Source organism: Tetrahymena thermophila, assembly GCF_000189635.1.
Source record: "Tetrahymena thermophila SB210 genomic scaffold scf_8254755, whole genome shotgun sequence".
NCBI classification, from domain to species: domain Eukaryota; phylum Ciliophora; class Oligohymenophorea; order Hymenostomatida; family Tetrahymenidae; genus Tetrahymena; species Tetrahymena thermophila.
Window position 1 is genome coordinate 4,003 of NW_002476515.1, and position 16,240 is coordinate 20,242.

The window sequence follows — 16,240 nt, forward strand, 5'->3', positions numbered from 1 at the left end:
TGATAGTTTTTATTTTATTTATTTATATATTTTATTCTGCTTATGTTTTTTTATTTGTTAATTTAAAAAATAATTTTTTTAATTTTATTCTAATTTATTATAAAAGTGAAAACTAAATCGATCAACCTTAATAATAAAAGAAAACTAAAAGTAAATGCCTCAAATCAAAAAGATTAGTTTCCTTTGAAATAATTTTCTGACTGCGATAAACAAATGGTGAAAAAAGACTAATAAATATTTGAGTTAAAGAAAATAAAAAATATTATTTAACAATATTTTGTAATAAGATAATTTAAACTAAAATATAGATAAATTTATTATTATTTTATATTTATGAAAAGTATACTTTTGTAAGATAATAAATAGCTTATTAAATGTAAGAAAATTTATAAATTAAATAAACTTAAATAAATTATTTTCTCTAAAATCAAACAATACACAGTTTGTTTTCGCTAAAAACAATCAAAATTTTAAATAATTGTTAAGTTTCTTATTATAGCTAATTGCCATTCAAAAATTTAATGATTTGAAATCATTATTTTTTTGAATGGCTGATGCGTTTAAATATAATTTATATAAAAATAAATAATTTAATAAGTGAATTTAATTAATAATATTAATAATTAATTTTAATTTTTTATATTTTTATGATATTTCAATTAAATTTTTAGTTTTATTTTAAAAGATAATTTTTTAATTTTATAAAAAGTAATAAGAGTACTTATCTTATAAGAATATCATATTTAAATTATACATAAAAAAAAAGAGTTTGTTGCTTGCTCAACTTTTTCATAATCTTCTTACATGTTTATTTATTTAAAATAAAAGTACATATTGAAAATAAATTAGACTTAAAATATTTTATAAAAGAAATTTCTATTAATATTTATTTATTATAAAAACAATAATTAAAAATAATTTTATTTTTAATAAATTTCATAATATAATAACATTTAAATATTATAATTAGTTAATTAGTCAATCAATCAATCAATAAGTCAGTACTTTCTAAGATTTTTTTAGCATCCAGGACATTAAATAATTTATAATAAATACTTTTGTCATTGTCTATCAAAAAATATTTATGGACTAACACAGCTTTAACAAAGGATATGATAAACTCTACTAAAATGAGTTCAACAGCAATAGAAACTAAAAATAAGAATATGAATTGATTAGATTCACTTGGGGTTTTACCACTTGTAACCGATAAAATTACATATAAATAGAACAAAGATATCAAGATTTGGAAAAAATATGATAGATTTTTTAGCCATTTGCCTTTTTTTAAAGTAAGTAATATGATTAAAGTAGCTACCTTTAATATAACACTATTGATTATTGCAATAACTATCTACTAATCTAGCATATTATATCCAGCAAACAAAATCGATATAGAAAGTGTATGTATAATCTTAATATAAAATATAGTAAACCTCACTGGTCTAGAGATCATATCATCGTACAGATAAAAAATAGCAAAAAGTTAATGAAATATGGCAATTCTTTTGAATTTAGATATTTGCTTATAAATTAATTTTAAATTTTATTTATTTTATTCACCTGTAACTTTATTTAATGAGTTTCTTTAAGTTTCAGTAGATAAAACTTTCATATTTCCTTCTTTTTACTCACTTTTCTATTCATCATATTAATTTTTAACAGGCAGTTACTCCTAAAAGATACTTTTACAGCTAAGGTTTTGTTTTTCTTAGTTTTCAATTAAATCAGTTAAAGGCAATTCTACGAATTGTTAAGAAGTTGCAATATAAGGCCTACTTTCGATCTTTAGCAAGCTAGACTAAATTTTTTTTTCTACTTATCCTTGTTAGATTTAAGATTGAGTTTATTTATTTATCGTCAAAATACCTTTTGAGCTAAATCCTTCTTCTTGATGAGTTTCTTGTATACTTTTTTATATATCTTTTCCTTATTGATCTTAGCTTTCAATATTATTAATAGATAAATGTGGCTTGTTTAATGGAATAAACTGTAATAATTTAAATCCGTTTTCTAAAAATGTTTTTTAAAATCTTAAATTTTTAATATTTTTTAATTCATTTTCATTAGATTATTGTCCAACATTTGATTATTCATCTTATTATACAATTTCATTTTGTTGTTTTTATTAAATTTACTATAAACTTTAGAAATCTTATTATTCTTAATTACTGACAACTTATTATTTCTTTATATTTTACTATTATTGTTGTTATTGTTCTTGTTATTAACTTTGTTAATTATTTTGATTATTTTACTAATTTTGATGGATTTTTTAATAACGCTGACTGCAAGAAATTCTGTCTAAACGCTTACCAATAAAAAATAGACAAATCTAAATTGCTGTAATTATAAATAACATCCAGAATGCCACATACATGTAGAAATTTTTAAAGTTTGAAAAATTTGTTATACCTTATTCTCCAAATGCTGTTTACAAGTTTTTGTTTTTCAAAAGCATGTCATCAATGTCTTCTAGGATTGTTGTTGGCTTTTATTAGTTGCATAAACACATTTTACTATTTTAATTATTTTTATAAATAGAGCATTCATTTTAACTCCAATCATCATCATTTTTTTATACGCATGCCATTTTGTATATTTAGCTTGATACTGCGCTATCAAATTAATATAGTATATTTAGCTCATTATGTAGTCCTGAGTAATCAGAGTTGTAAATGAATGTTGATATTAATTTATTCTTTGAGTAAGTAAAGTTTTGACTAACATTTTTATATTTATTCACATAATTTTAAAAGTCAGGCGTATTTTCATAAATATTTTCATAGTATTTGTTTGTTGAAATGCTATAAATTTAGGTATTATTTTCTGAGTTCTACTCACCAAAAGGCAAAGCATATTTTTCAATGCTTTTTTAAGTTATTTTATCAGATAAAATGCTCGAAAAGTTACCAATTAAATATTTCTCACCTTAATTAGGTAAACTTAAATTAGAAAGCAGTATTCCTATCTGATTGCTTATGTTTTCATAATTTTAGAAATCACTTTGTGAGTTCTTCGTACTTTGACTAACACTTGAGTTTAGAACTTTAAAGGAATCAAATGTATTTTACATTTAAATATCATTATTTTATTGTAGTGCACTTTGATTATTGTTTTTTATACTTAATTAAGTATTTTAAATTATAGTTTTCAAATAATCAAAAGTTTGATTCTTCAATGTGGATTGGCTTTGATATTATGAAGTATATATTGTTTATTATACCTATGCAATCACTTTATTTGCAAATGTAGATAATAGTGAAAATTTTGGTAATTGCACAGACAACTTTTAAATACTAGTAACTAAAATAGCTTACAATTCATTCATTTTCTATGAAAGTTATAATTAAGTGTTTTTACTTATGTCTTCTCCAACTATGCTCAAAGCGACTAGTTAGTCTGTTATTGATTTATAATTTTATTGAATCTGCTATATCTATTGATTAACTAATTCATAATATTCATCAAACTATTTGTTCTATGCATCAACTTGAATTGTTTGAGTAGTGTTAGTTATTCCAAGTTAAGAGTCCATAACTTAGCTCAATATGACTAAATTTCCTTAAGGCAAAACAGTTTTAACTTAATTATAAGTTGTCTAATCTTTTATCTGTCTTCTCAGAATCTTCCATGGTGAAATTAATTCAGAGTTATAATCATCTATGGAATTGTAGTAGAAGAACTAGTAAGTCAGAGGAAGATCATCATCTGCGCAATTCAAATATTGTATAGAGAATACAGTTTAAAGAGCTACTCCAATTTAAGGGTTTATTACTAAGGTACACTTCTAAGGAGGTATATTTAAATAAAAACTTAATGTCGTTAAGCTTGGCATAACAAATTCTGGATTGTAAGCTGAAAACCGAATTTGTATTTTGGGCTGAGAAGGATTGATATCTTTGAAATAATTCCAAATTCTAAATCTGACAACATAGAAATCAAATTAAATAACTCCAACGACCTTATTTTCATAGATTATAGCTCCTGCATAAGATAAAGTATCTGAAGAAACATTCCCGCCGTAAACAATAACAAAGTTTAAGTCTTCATTTAAGTTAATTTTTTATGTTAACGAGGCTGCATATTATACTAAAAGTGGTGGAATATCTAATTCTGAAAAAAAGCAAATGGCTGTAGAACTACTTTTTCTAATGTCTTTTTCTCCAAATACTGTAGTCTAAATGACTGTGTAAGGTTAGAATATTTTAGCAGCAAAAGAGATACTGCTTTTACCTTGTTCAATTTAAATCTTATTATTACCATAATCATAGCAAGTAGGATCAATACTCGATACATTCAGACATTACCAGCTAAAATTAATATTTTGAGGTAAATTTGGGTCTTCTATTTCATAATCCCTAAAATCAGATTTCAAAACAAATTAATTTTGATAGTTCACAATAAAGCTAGTACCACCAACTATTTGCAAGTACAAATTAGATACTAAAACATCAACTGAAACCTCTTTTACAGAAAATACTTTGTTGTCAGAACTCAGCTTTAAAGTGAACTTTTAATTTAAAATATTTTATTCATAATATAAATCATAAATCTTCATTTATTCATTATTTAATGTGAAAAAGAAATAATTTTACAAAAATCAAAATAAACTTTAGAAGGAAAATAAATTGGGCTTTAAATATAAATTAAATTGAGGAAAAATTACAGTAACTTTGAATGCTTAGTTTGATGTCAAAGTATATGGAAGGATATCATACTCATAATTAGATTGGTTGTATTAGCTGATATTTTGCTCCGTTAATTAATTAGAAACTAATGATAAATCTAGAGGTTCTAAAGACTAAATCGTTTAGCCTAAAGAGCAAATCTAAACATAAAAATTAAAGTACAAGTTAAAGCTCATATATCTATTAATTAATGTTGAAATAATTGTTATATTTATAACTAATAAAATCATATGATTTACCTATAAATTGGGGGATAAACAGATTATTAATAATTTATTTAAATAATCTTTTATTATTAGTAAAATATACTAAAAGTTTAAAAGCCTGTTTAATTGACCTTTAGTTAGTAGCTGAATTGTATTTATATTTTTATGTTTGGTGGAAGATATTCAGGATCAATTATAAGCGATGTACTATTATTTGAATTTGCTTATTGTAATATTTAAACAATGTTCTGTTGTTATTAATTGCTAATTTAACCTGTAATTTGTATTAAAGTCCAGTTTACTTTTGCAAATTTTCTTCCTGCATCATTTTAAATACTAGAAAGTGTAATTTTAATCGGATTACAAGTATTCTCTATCTAATTATATTCAAATTAAAGCTAAGCTTATTTAGGAGGTTTCTAAGAAACAATATTTCTGTAAAATGTGTCTATAAAATAAGTATTATAATCTTAAAACTTGAGTTTATTAGGTAAAAAACTTATAGCGTCATTTTCCATTATTGTGGCTGAATTACCTTTTTAAAATTGAGTAAAAAATATAATTTTATTTAATATTTAGAAAATTTTGATTTTGATTTTATTTGAAATGAATGACTAAATATTTATTTAGTTTACCTAGAAATACTTCAATTAAGTTTTGACTGATTTAACATTATGAATCTGACCCAATGATGTCGATTGTAGTTTAATCAAATAAATATTAGCATAAGGATTAAGGTTAAAAAATATTGCTAGGTATATCTTAAAGAGAAGACCCAAAGTCGATCGTTAATTGAGGAGTGGATTCACTTAAATAAGCATCAAGGACAGCTATGTTTTAATAGCTGCATTAATAAAAAATATTCCTTATGTCTTTTGGATTCAAGCAGACACAATTTTAATTTACGTCAAGCCTCATTGTTTCAGTATAGCAAGTAATACATTTCTTATCTTAAGCTGAATCTTTATTGCATAATTAGCAAGTAGGGTAACAAGAATTGCAATCTGGGCTTGTTTTAATGTTGCATGAATTACAAGTAAGTAATTTTGTGTTACTTTAATATCCGTTTGGACATAATTCAGCACAGTAACCATTAAAAAGAAACATATTTTGATTACAAGTCAAACATTTATCCGGTCCAGATTCTTTACAGCTTGCACAAGATGAATCACATAACTAACATTAATTACTTGAATTAATAAACTCATTTTGATCGCATTTTGATGCACATGTCTTTGTGCTTAGCTTATAAATTAAAGGAGTTTAACAAGTTAAACAATTATTTGGTTAAGAGCCAGAACAAGTCAAGCAACTACTATCACAAGGAGAACATTAGCTTCCATTAAAATAGTATTTTTAAAAGCAGGTTTCACAGGTATTATAATCATTTACACAAGAATCGCAAAATTATTATTTACACTAATTAATTAATACATAAAAGTCTTTATTAATTTAATTTAGAATAAATTTTATAAAAATAATGTTTTCATTGTTAACTAACTAAAATTTATAGTCAACTTTAAAATGGGTTTGCGAAAATAATTTTTTTATATTGGAATTGTTTTAATTACTTAGAATTACACTCCAAGAAAAAGTTCAGCTAGATAAGTTTTTAAATTTGATCCATCGCTTAATGCAGAAAAAGTTATAGTTAATTCACTTGAATTTATTTAGACTTTTTGTTGGAATTTTTAGTAAGAATATTTATTTTAAACATAATCCTAATATCCTTTTCCATATAAGTCTTGATACTATTTTCCATTAATCATAACATTCATTTTTGTATTCGTAATAGGCGCAGATTAGACAATAATATATATTTAAAGATAAATTTAATTAATCTTTAAATTCCTATTTATTAATAAATAAAATGTAAATAACTAAAAAAATAAATATTTTGTAAAAAACATTTTAAAAATTAAAAATTGTTTTTAAAGGATTAAACTTTAGTCAATAAGAAATTAGAGTATAATTGAATAAAACTGATAAATTACATTAATATTTTTTGTTAATTAATAATTAAATAAGTAAGTAATATTTGTTACGAAGAATAATTTATCTTAAAAAGCGATGATGAGTTACAATTATCTCCAGAAAGATAACTATCTGTATTTATAGGTTATACAGCTATTTTTTGACAATCAGGATAGATCATATACGTTGAAAAATTTGTTAGATCAGAAGCGATTGAATAAGTAGACATATTTAATACACATTAACTCTCTTTAGTATTAAAAAAATTGATTTTATATCCATATTTATCATCAATTCTAATAACTTACAACTAAAAACTAATCCTGCGCCGTTTAAAGTAGACTAGCAGTCTAAAGTACTACTTTAAATTTTCTGAACAACTTTTTAAATAAAAAACAGTAATTAATTATTATAAAATGATTTTTAGATATAATTTAAACCCACTATTAGTGCTAAACATAAAAATCTAATTTTCTCTATCCTCATTAATTTCTACTTATTTCTTATTCTTTAGTAATTTGATTTTTAACAATTTTTTATAATTAATTAAATAATGAATAAGTATTGTCTATTGTTTAAGCATTTTGAGTATACTTATCAAAAAATAAGAAAGTTTTTTAGAACAACCATTCATTAAACATACACATAACGCAAAATATAATATTCAAAAATATGGCAAATTTATATTGCTTTATACTCAATTAAGCAATTAAAATGGATTACACTATTCAAATATTAAAACGAAATTATGTAGTTTTAATACAGAAAAGGTTTTACTTTTAATTTTTAGTGCTTTTATCAAGAATTCATAATACTTAATTTATTGATAAATCAAACAAAATTGCCTTATTTTGTTGTTTTTCTTAATACTTCGTTAAAAAATAAGTAATTTCTTTCCAGTATTTTGAATATTTTTAGGATTTGCTTTGTCATAATTTTTTATGATCATTCATTAAAAAATCCAAAGCAATTTATTTTTAGTTTTTAACAATCAAAATTAATGCGATAAATATCATAAATTCATTCATCATTATACTTCAGGTAAGCGTTATTAACCATAGAAATGTTCTATTAAATATCAAGCTCATGCTTATGAATTAATCAATTAGTAAATTAAATATTGTCAAAAAATATATGATTAATAGGTTAATTTTAATTAGAATCTCATTCTACGCTTCGAATTTTCTTTTTTTACATAGTTATATTTAATATATATTCTTACTTATTAAATTAGTTAATCAATCAATCATTCATTTTCTTAGGTCTAACAGAAAATAAAATTACCTTTTTAACTATAATTTAAATTAGTTATCTTTGGTCAGGGTATAAAATATTTTTGAGTCATAATCTGATTACTTTTTAATAATACTTTAAAAAAATTTACAAAATGGTAAATTTACATGTTCAAACAAAAAGTTACCCCACATATTTGAACAATGTTATTAATTGATCTATTTTAGCTAATATCAAGAAAAACGTTAAAATGATACAATTAGATTTCTTGCTTTTAATTAAAAAAAGTGGGTTTTTCGAAATTTGAGGTTATTTTATATTTAATTAAATAAATAAGCATTTTCTATTGTTTATCTAAGGCCATCATAAATTAAGTTGTAATTAATTTATTTCCAGTACCTTCAAAATTAGAAAGGAAAATTTATTATATAATAAAATCCATTCAATTTTTAATTAATACAAATACTATTTTTTGTTTGTCTCTTCTTTTATTTATGGATGAAAATTAGATAAATTAAGATTGTAAGTAAACAATATTGGTTTTCTAGTCAGATTAATAAGTGAATAATTCATCACTTTTTATAAATCAAATAAAGAAAATTAATTAATTAAATTTCTCCTTTTATAAATTCAAATATTATTAGCAAAAAATTAATTAAATTCCAATATTTTTTAGAAATTTTGAATAATTTAAACATTAAAATATACATATTACTTTAAAGATGTTAAAAAATATTATTTAGACTAAATTTTATACATTATTTATGCATTAATTTAAATAATATAAATTTACAAATAATTTTTTGATTTTCAACAACAAATTTATATTATGAATAATAAATAATTATGTCAAAAATAAATAAGTGTTTAATTTTCAAATTGCTATTTTGAACGTCATAAAGAGATTATCAAAATTGTAAAATAAAGTATTGAGTTTCATTTAGAAGCTGAGTAAATAAATGCTTTTATTAGTTCGTTTTTGGTAGAGTAAAAAATTTTTGAGGTTAAAATAAAAAGTACTATTTGATTTATCCCTTTTCAATCATGCTATCTAATTTCTCATGATAAATAATTAAATATTAATAGAAATTTATGGTTGAAATTTTTATTTCTTCAAATTCCTTTATATGATAATATTTAAGATTTTAATCTTTGATTGTTTTTGATGATAACTAAGGGTTGGATTTAGAGAAATTAATTTATTTAAGTAAATTTTCATATATTTAAGAAGCTATCCATTAACTTACTAAAAAAATATGGTATTTATAAATATAAAAAAAATATAACATATTAATCTATATTCTAGGTTAAATTATCTAACTATAAAATATTATATAATAATACATATTATGTTCTATTATTCAAATATTTAATATTTATTCATCCTTTTTCACCACTTGTCTGTCTATCATAAATTTCAATATAATATAGAGACAACTAATCTTTTTAATTTAAGACACTTGCTTTTTACTTTCAAATATTATGATTTATCAAGACTTTTAAATGTTATTAAATTTAAATTACTAAAAAAATGAAATAAAATAAAATTTTTTAATAAAATTAAAAATAAAAAAAACTTTGGAAGTATAATAATAAATTAAAATCTAATAAACAAATAAGAAGAGTTTTAATGCTATAAATTATTTTCTTAAGTAAAAATATCACAATCCAAAATTACTTAATTTCAAGTGTCAAATTTGAGAGTTTATTGCAATTTGCTAAACCAGAACATAAGCCTGAGGTACCTATTGCACCAAAATTATTACCACTTTTTAAATATTGATAAAAAATAGAAAATTAATTAGTTATTGAGATCAAAAATAAGAGAAAAAAATAAGAAATAGATAAATAAATAATTTAATCAAATTCTGAAAATAAAAAATGAGTTTAATTAAGAAAGATATTAGAAAAAATAACACAAATACAATAAAAAAGAAAAAGAATAGTAAATCAAATAATAAGCTAATAAGCAAATTAAAAGAGAATTGTTGTTTTAAATTCATTTTTATAACTAAAATTATCATAATCTAAAACAAATAAAATGTTTTTACTAAAGACTGAGTGTCAAATTTGAGAGTTTAGTACAATTTTATAAACCAGAACCTAAGCCTGATAAACCTTAATCACCAATATTATTACTACTTTTTAAATATTGAATATAAAATATAAAATTAATTAGTTATTTAGAAAATATTAAATATAAAGAAATTAATAAATTAAAAAAAATAAAAGCAAATGTTGAAAATAAAAAATGAGCTAAATAAATTAAGAAGCATAATAGAAAAAATACTCCAATACAATAAAAAAGAAAAAGAAAAGTAAACAAAATAAAAATCTAATAAGCAAGGAAAAAAAGCTTTATTGTTTTAAATTCATTTTTATAGCTAAAATTATCACAATCCAAAACAAATAAATTGTTTTTACTGAAGTTCAAGTGTCAAATTTGAGAGATTAGTGCAATTTGCAAAACCAGAACCTAAGCCTAATGCGCCTATTGTACCAATATTATTACCACTTTTTAAATTTTGAAGAAAAAATGTAAAATTAATTAGTTATTTAGAAGGAAAAAATGAAGAAAAAATATTAAATAATAAGAAACGAATAAAAGTAAATTTTGAAAATAAAAAATAAGTTGAATTAAGAAACTTAGTAGAAAAAACACTCAAATAAAAAAGAAAAAGAAAACTAAATCAAATTTAAAGCTAATAAACAAGTTAAAAGAGCTGTTTTGTATTAAATTCATTTTAATAGCTAAAAATATCATAATCCAAAACAAATAAATTGTTTTTACTTAAGGTTAATTGTCAAATTTGAGAGATTAGTGCAATTTCCTAAGCCATAACCTAAGCCTGATGCACCTGTTTCACCAATATTATTACCACTTTTTAAATTTTGAAGAAAAAATGTAAAATTAATTAGTTATTTAGAATGAAAAAATAAAGAAATAATAAGAAATTAATAAATTAATAAATAAATAATAAAAATAAATTTTGAAAATTAAAAATGAGTTAAATTAAGCACAAATAATAAGCTAATTAACAAGTTAAAAAAGCTATTTTGTTTTAAATTCATTTTTATACTAAAAAGATCACAATCCAAAGCAAATAAACTATTTTTACCTAAGAAAAAGTGTCAAATTTGAGAGTTTAGTGCAATTTGCTAAACTAGAACCTAAGCCTGATGCACCTGTAGCACCAATATTATTATCACTTTTTAAATATTGAAAAAAAATACAAAATTAATTAGTTTTTTAGAACTAATAAATGAAAAAAAATAAGAATTAATAAGAAATGAATAAATAAATAAATAAATAATAAAAGCAAATCTAGAAAATAAAAAATAAAGTTAAATAAAAAAAGATAGTAGAAAAAACAACACAAATGCAATAAAATAGAATAAGAAAGATAAATCAAATAAAAAGCTAATAAACAAGTTAAAAGAGCGTATTGTTTTAAATTCATATAAAAATATCACAATCCAAAACAAATAAACAAACTGTTTTTACCAAAGATAAAGTGTCAAATTTGAGAGATTGATGCACTTTGCTAAAGCAGAACCTAAGTCTGATGCACATTAATCACCAATATTATTTTCACTTTTTAAATATTGAAAAAAAATAAAAAATTAATTAGTTATTTAGAAGGAAAAAATGAAGAAAAAAATAAGAAATAATAAGAAATAAATAAATTAATAACTAAATCAAATGTTAAAAATAAAAAATGAGTAAAATTAAGAAAGATTAAGAAAAAACAACACAAATAAAATAAAAAAGAAAAACTAAAGTAAATCAAATAAAAAACTAATAAACTAGTTAAAAGAGCTAAATTGTTTTAAATTCATTTTTTAGCTAAAAAATCACAATCAAAAACAAATAAACTGTTTTTACAGAAGGTAAAGTGTCAAATTTGAGAGATTATTGCAATTTACTAAACCAGAACCTAAGCCTGATACACCTATAGCATCAATAGAATTACGACTTTTTAAATATTGAAAAAAAAAAATATTAATTAGTTTTTTAAAAGGACAAAATGAAAAAAGAATAAGATATAAATAAATAAAAAAAGTAAATTTCGAAAATAATAAATGGTTTAAATTTAGAAAAATAGTAGAAAAAGCCACACAAATACAATAAAAAAGAAAAATAAAAATAAATCAAATAATAAGCTAATAAAAAAGTTAAAAGACTATATTGTTTTAAATTCAATTTTATAGCTAAAAATATCACAATCCAAAATAAACAAATAAACTGTTTTTACTTAAGATCAAGTTTAAAATTTGAGAGATTAGTGCACTTTGCTAATGCAGAACATAAGCCTGATGCACCTATTGCACCAATTTCATTATCACTTTTTAAATATTGATAAAAAATAGAAAATTAATTAATTAGTTATTTAGAAAGAAAATATGAAGAAAAAAATTATCAAATAAAAAGCTAATAAACAAGTTAAAAGATATATATATTGTTTTAAATTCATCTTTATAGCTAAAAATATCACAATCCAAAATAAACAAATAAACTGTTTTTACCGAAGAAAAAGTGTTAAATTTGAGAGGTTAGTGCAATTTGCTAAACCAGAACCTAAGCCTATTGTACCTTAATCACCAATTTTATTATAACTTTTTAAATATTGAAGAGAAATTATAAAATTAATTAGTTTGAAAAAACGAAGAAGAAAATAAGAAATAATAAGAAGTGAAAAATTAAAAAATTAAATCAAATATTGAGAAAAAAAATGAGTTAAATTAAAAATAAGAAAGAAATTAGAAAAAATAACATAAATAAAATAAAAAAGAAAAATAAATCAAATCAACAAGTTAAAAGAGCTATATTGTTTTAAATTAATTTTTATTGCTAAAAATATCACAATCTAAAACAAATAAACAGATTTTACTTAAGATTAAGTTTCAAATTAGAGAGATTAGCGCAATTTGCCAAACTAGAAACTAAGCCTGATGCACCCGTTGCTCCAATATTATTATCACTTTTTAAATAAAATTAATTAGTTATTCAGAAACAAGTACAAAATGAAGAAATAATAAGAATTGAATAAATATATAATAAAATAAAATTTTGAAAATAAAAAAGAGTTAAATTAAGAAATATATTAGAAAAAACAACACAAATACTATAAAAAAGAAAAGTAAATCAAATAAAAAGCTAATAAACAAGTTAAAAGAGCTTCATTGTTTTAAATTCATTTTTAATGCTAAGAATATATCACAATCCAAAAAAAATAAAGTATTTTTACCCAAGATCAAGTGTCAAATTTTAGAGATTGATACACTTTGCTAAATCAGGACCTAAGACTGATGCACCTAAATCACCAATATTATTAAAACTTTTTAAATATTGAAGAAAAAATATAAAATTAATTAGTTATTTAGAAAGAAGAAATGAAGAAAAAAATAAGAAATAATAAGAAATGAATAAATAAATAAATAATTATTTCAAATCTTGAAAATAAAAAATGAGTAAAATTAAGAAATATTTAGAAAAACAATACAAATAAATACAATAAAAAAGAATAAGAAAAGTAAATCAAATAAAAACTAATAAACAAGTTAAAAAAGCAATATTGTTTTAAATTCATTTTTTAGATAAAAATATCACAATCCAAAACAAAAAAACTGTTTTTACGTAAGATCAAGTGTTAAATTTGAGAGATTGATGCACTTTGCTAAACCAGAACCTAAGTCTGATGCGCCTGTTGCAGAAATAGAATTACCACTTTTTAAATATTGAACAAAAAAATAAATAAATAATTAATTAGTTAGTTAGTTAGTTATTTAGAAGGAAAAAATGAAGAAATAAAAAGAAATGAATAAATAAATAATATAAGCAAATTCAATTGAGTTAAATTAAGAAAGATAGTAGAAAAAACAACATAAATACAATAAAAAGAAAGAGATAAATAAATCAAATAAAAAGAGCTATATTGTTTTAAATTAATTTTTATAGCTAAAAATATCACAATCAAAAATAAATAAACTGTTTTTACCGAAGAATAAGTCTCAAATTTGAGAGATTAGTTAAATTTCCTAAACCAAGAAATAAGCCTGATGCACCTAAATTACCGATATCATTACCACTTTTTAAAAATTGAATAAAAATATAAAATTAATTAGTTATTTAGAAGGAAAAAATGAAGAAATAACATGAAATAATAAGAAATGAATAAATTAATAAATAAATAATAAAAGCAAATTTTGAAAATAAAAAATGAGTTAAATAAGAAAGATTTAGAAAAACAATACAAAAAAAATAAAAAAAGAAATAGAAAAACAAATCAAATAAAAAGTTAACAAAGAATTTAAATTAACTATATTGTTTTAAATTCATTTTTATAGCTAAAAATATCACAATCCATCCAAAACAAATAAACTATTTTACCCAAGGTCAAGTGTCAAATTTGAGAGATTAGTACAATTTGCTAAAGTAGAACCTAAGCCTGATCCACCTGTTTCACCAATATTATTACCACTTTTTAAATATTGAACAAAAATATATAAAATTAATAAGTTATTAAAAAGGACAAAATAAAGAAATAATAAGAAATGAATAAATAAATAAATAATAAAAGCAAATTTTGAAAATAAAAAATGAGTTAAATTAAGAAAGATTTAGAAAAAATAACACAAATAAAATAAAAAAGAAAAACAAAAATAAATCAAATAATAAGCTAATAAACAAGTTAAAAGAGCTATATTGTTTTAAATTCATTTTTATAGCTAAAAATATCTCAATCCAAAATAAATAAACTATTTTTACTTAAGATTAAGTGTCAAATTTGAGAGATGAGTGCAATTTGCTAAACCAGAACACAAGCTTGATGCACCTATTGCACCTATATTATTATCCCTATTAAATATCGAAGAAAATATATAAAATTAATTAGTTATTAAAAAGGACAAAATTAAGAATTAATAAGAAATGAATAAATTAATAAAAGCAAATTTTGAAAATAAAAAATGAGTTAAATTAAGAAAGATAGCAGTAAAAACAACACAAATATAATACAAAAGGAAAATAAAAGTAAATCAAACAATAAGCTAATAAGCAAGTTAAAAGAGCTATATTGCTCTAAATTCATTTTTATGGCTAAAAATATCTCAATCCAAAACAAATAAACAGTTTTTACTCAAGGCCAAGTGTCAAATTTGAGAGATTGATGCACTTTGCTAATGCAGAACCTAATCCTGATGAACCTTAATCACCAACATTATTATTACTTTTTAAATATTGAGAAAATATATTAAATTAATTAGTTATTTAAAAGGAAAAAATGAAGAAAAAATATAAAATAATAAGAAATGAATAAATTAATAAATAATAAAAGCAAATGGTGTAAATAAAAAATGAGTTAAATTAAGAAAGATAGTAAAAAAATAATAGCTTTACAATAAAAAATAAAAAGAAAAGTAAATCAAATAATAAGCTAATAAGCAAGTTAAAAGAGCTATATTGTTTTAAATTCCTTTATTATTAGTAAAAATAACATAATCCAAAACTAATAAACTGCTTTTATCAATTAAAGTGTTACAACTAAAACTAATAAAAAATATCAAAAAAGTATAAATACATAATGATTTTTTAAAATATTTAATGAAAATTAAGTTAAAATAACTAAAAAAGCATTTTTAAATAAAATATAAAAAATTTGGATAATTTCTATTAGAAAAATTAAATTCTAAAAGAAGTGAAAGTTAAATATATAGAATATATGAATTATAATGATAATATTTATAAATTAAATATACCTCAGATCAATACGGAGAACCTAATGAGATTAAAGCGAAGAGTTTAAAAACTTTTTACATTATTAAAAATGAATTAAAAGTATATTGATAAAAAATTAAATAATTACTTCTTCTAATTTATAGTATTCTTTAATCTATTATATCATTTTTTTTTTCTTTTAAAAATATTGAAAAGCAATTTTTGGATATTTAATTAATTAATTAATGAAAAGTGGATAAAAAGAAAGAAAAAATAAATTACATGAACTTATAAATTTGCTTTTAGTTAGTAAGAGAAATCACAAATAACTTAGTCTAACTAACAATCATTATTAAATCTTAATATTTCTATTTCAAATGTTTACTTAAAAATAATAAGGAATTAGATATTTCATATAA

General features: G+C 20.7%; 3 protein-coding genes across 3 annotated transcripts in view; 1 reads left to right on the forward strand and 2 right to left on the reverse strand. All coding sequences in view use genetic code 6, as the record gives it.

The window, feature by feature from the left end:
- Positions 1-187, forward strand: part of TTHERM_001458120 (hypothetical protein) — a gene marked incomplete at both ends in the record, with an annotated part of 449 nt that extends 262 nt beyond the window's left edge. The window contains 2 exons of the mRNA XM_012796174.1: positions 1-5; positions 152-187. The exon at positions 1-5 is cut by the window's left edge and continues 262 nt beyond it. Of these exons, the coding sequence (XP_012651628.1) occupies positions 1-5; positions 152-187 (41 nt within the window). The remainder of the gene's footprint in view (positions 6-151) is intronic.
- A 795-nt stretch (positions 188-982) lies between these two features.
- TTHERM_01460110 (REJ domain protein) lies at positions 983-6,675 on the reverse strand (the record flags this gene model as incomplete). The annotated part of the gene is made up of 5 exons (XM_001010517.3): positions 983-4,513; positions 4,670-4,871; positions 4,931-5,432; positions 5,533-6,316; positions 6,469-6,675. The coding sequence occupies 5 exons, from the start codon at positions 6,673-6,675 to the stop codon at positions 983-985; spliced, it is 5,226 nt and encodes a 1,741-aa protein (XP_001010517.3).
- A 2,846-nt stretch (positions 6,676-9,521) lies between these two features.
- TTHERM_001460110 (kinase domain protein) lies at positions 9,522-16,008 on the reverse strand (the record flags this gene model as incomplete). The annotated part of the gene is made up of 19 exons (XM_012796175.1): positions 9,522-9,600; positions 9,783-9,872; positions 10,156-10,245; positions 10,529-10,618; positions 10,896-10,985; positions 11,224-11,313; positions 11,610-11,699; positions 11,991-12,080; positions 12,361-12,450; positions 12,632-12,721; positions 12,997-13,086; positions 13,354-13,443; positions 13,743-13,832; positions 14,104-14,193; positions 14,496-14,585; positions 14,874-14,963; positions 15,244-15,333; positions 15,863-15,912; positions 15,970-16,008. 19 exons carry the CDS (start codon positions 16,006-16,008, stop codon positions 9,522-9,524), a joined length of 1,608 nt encoding a protein of 535 aa, XP_012651629.1.
- Positions 16,009-16,240: the final 232 nt, after the last annotated feature.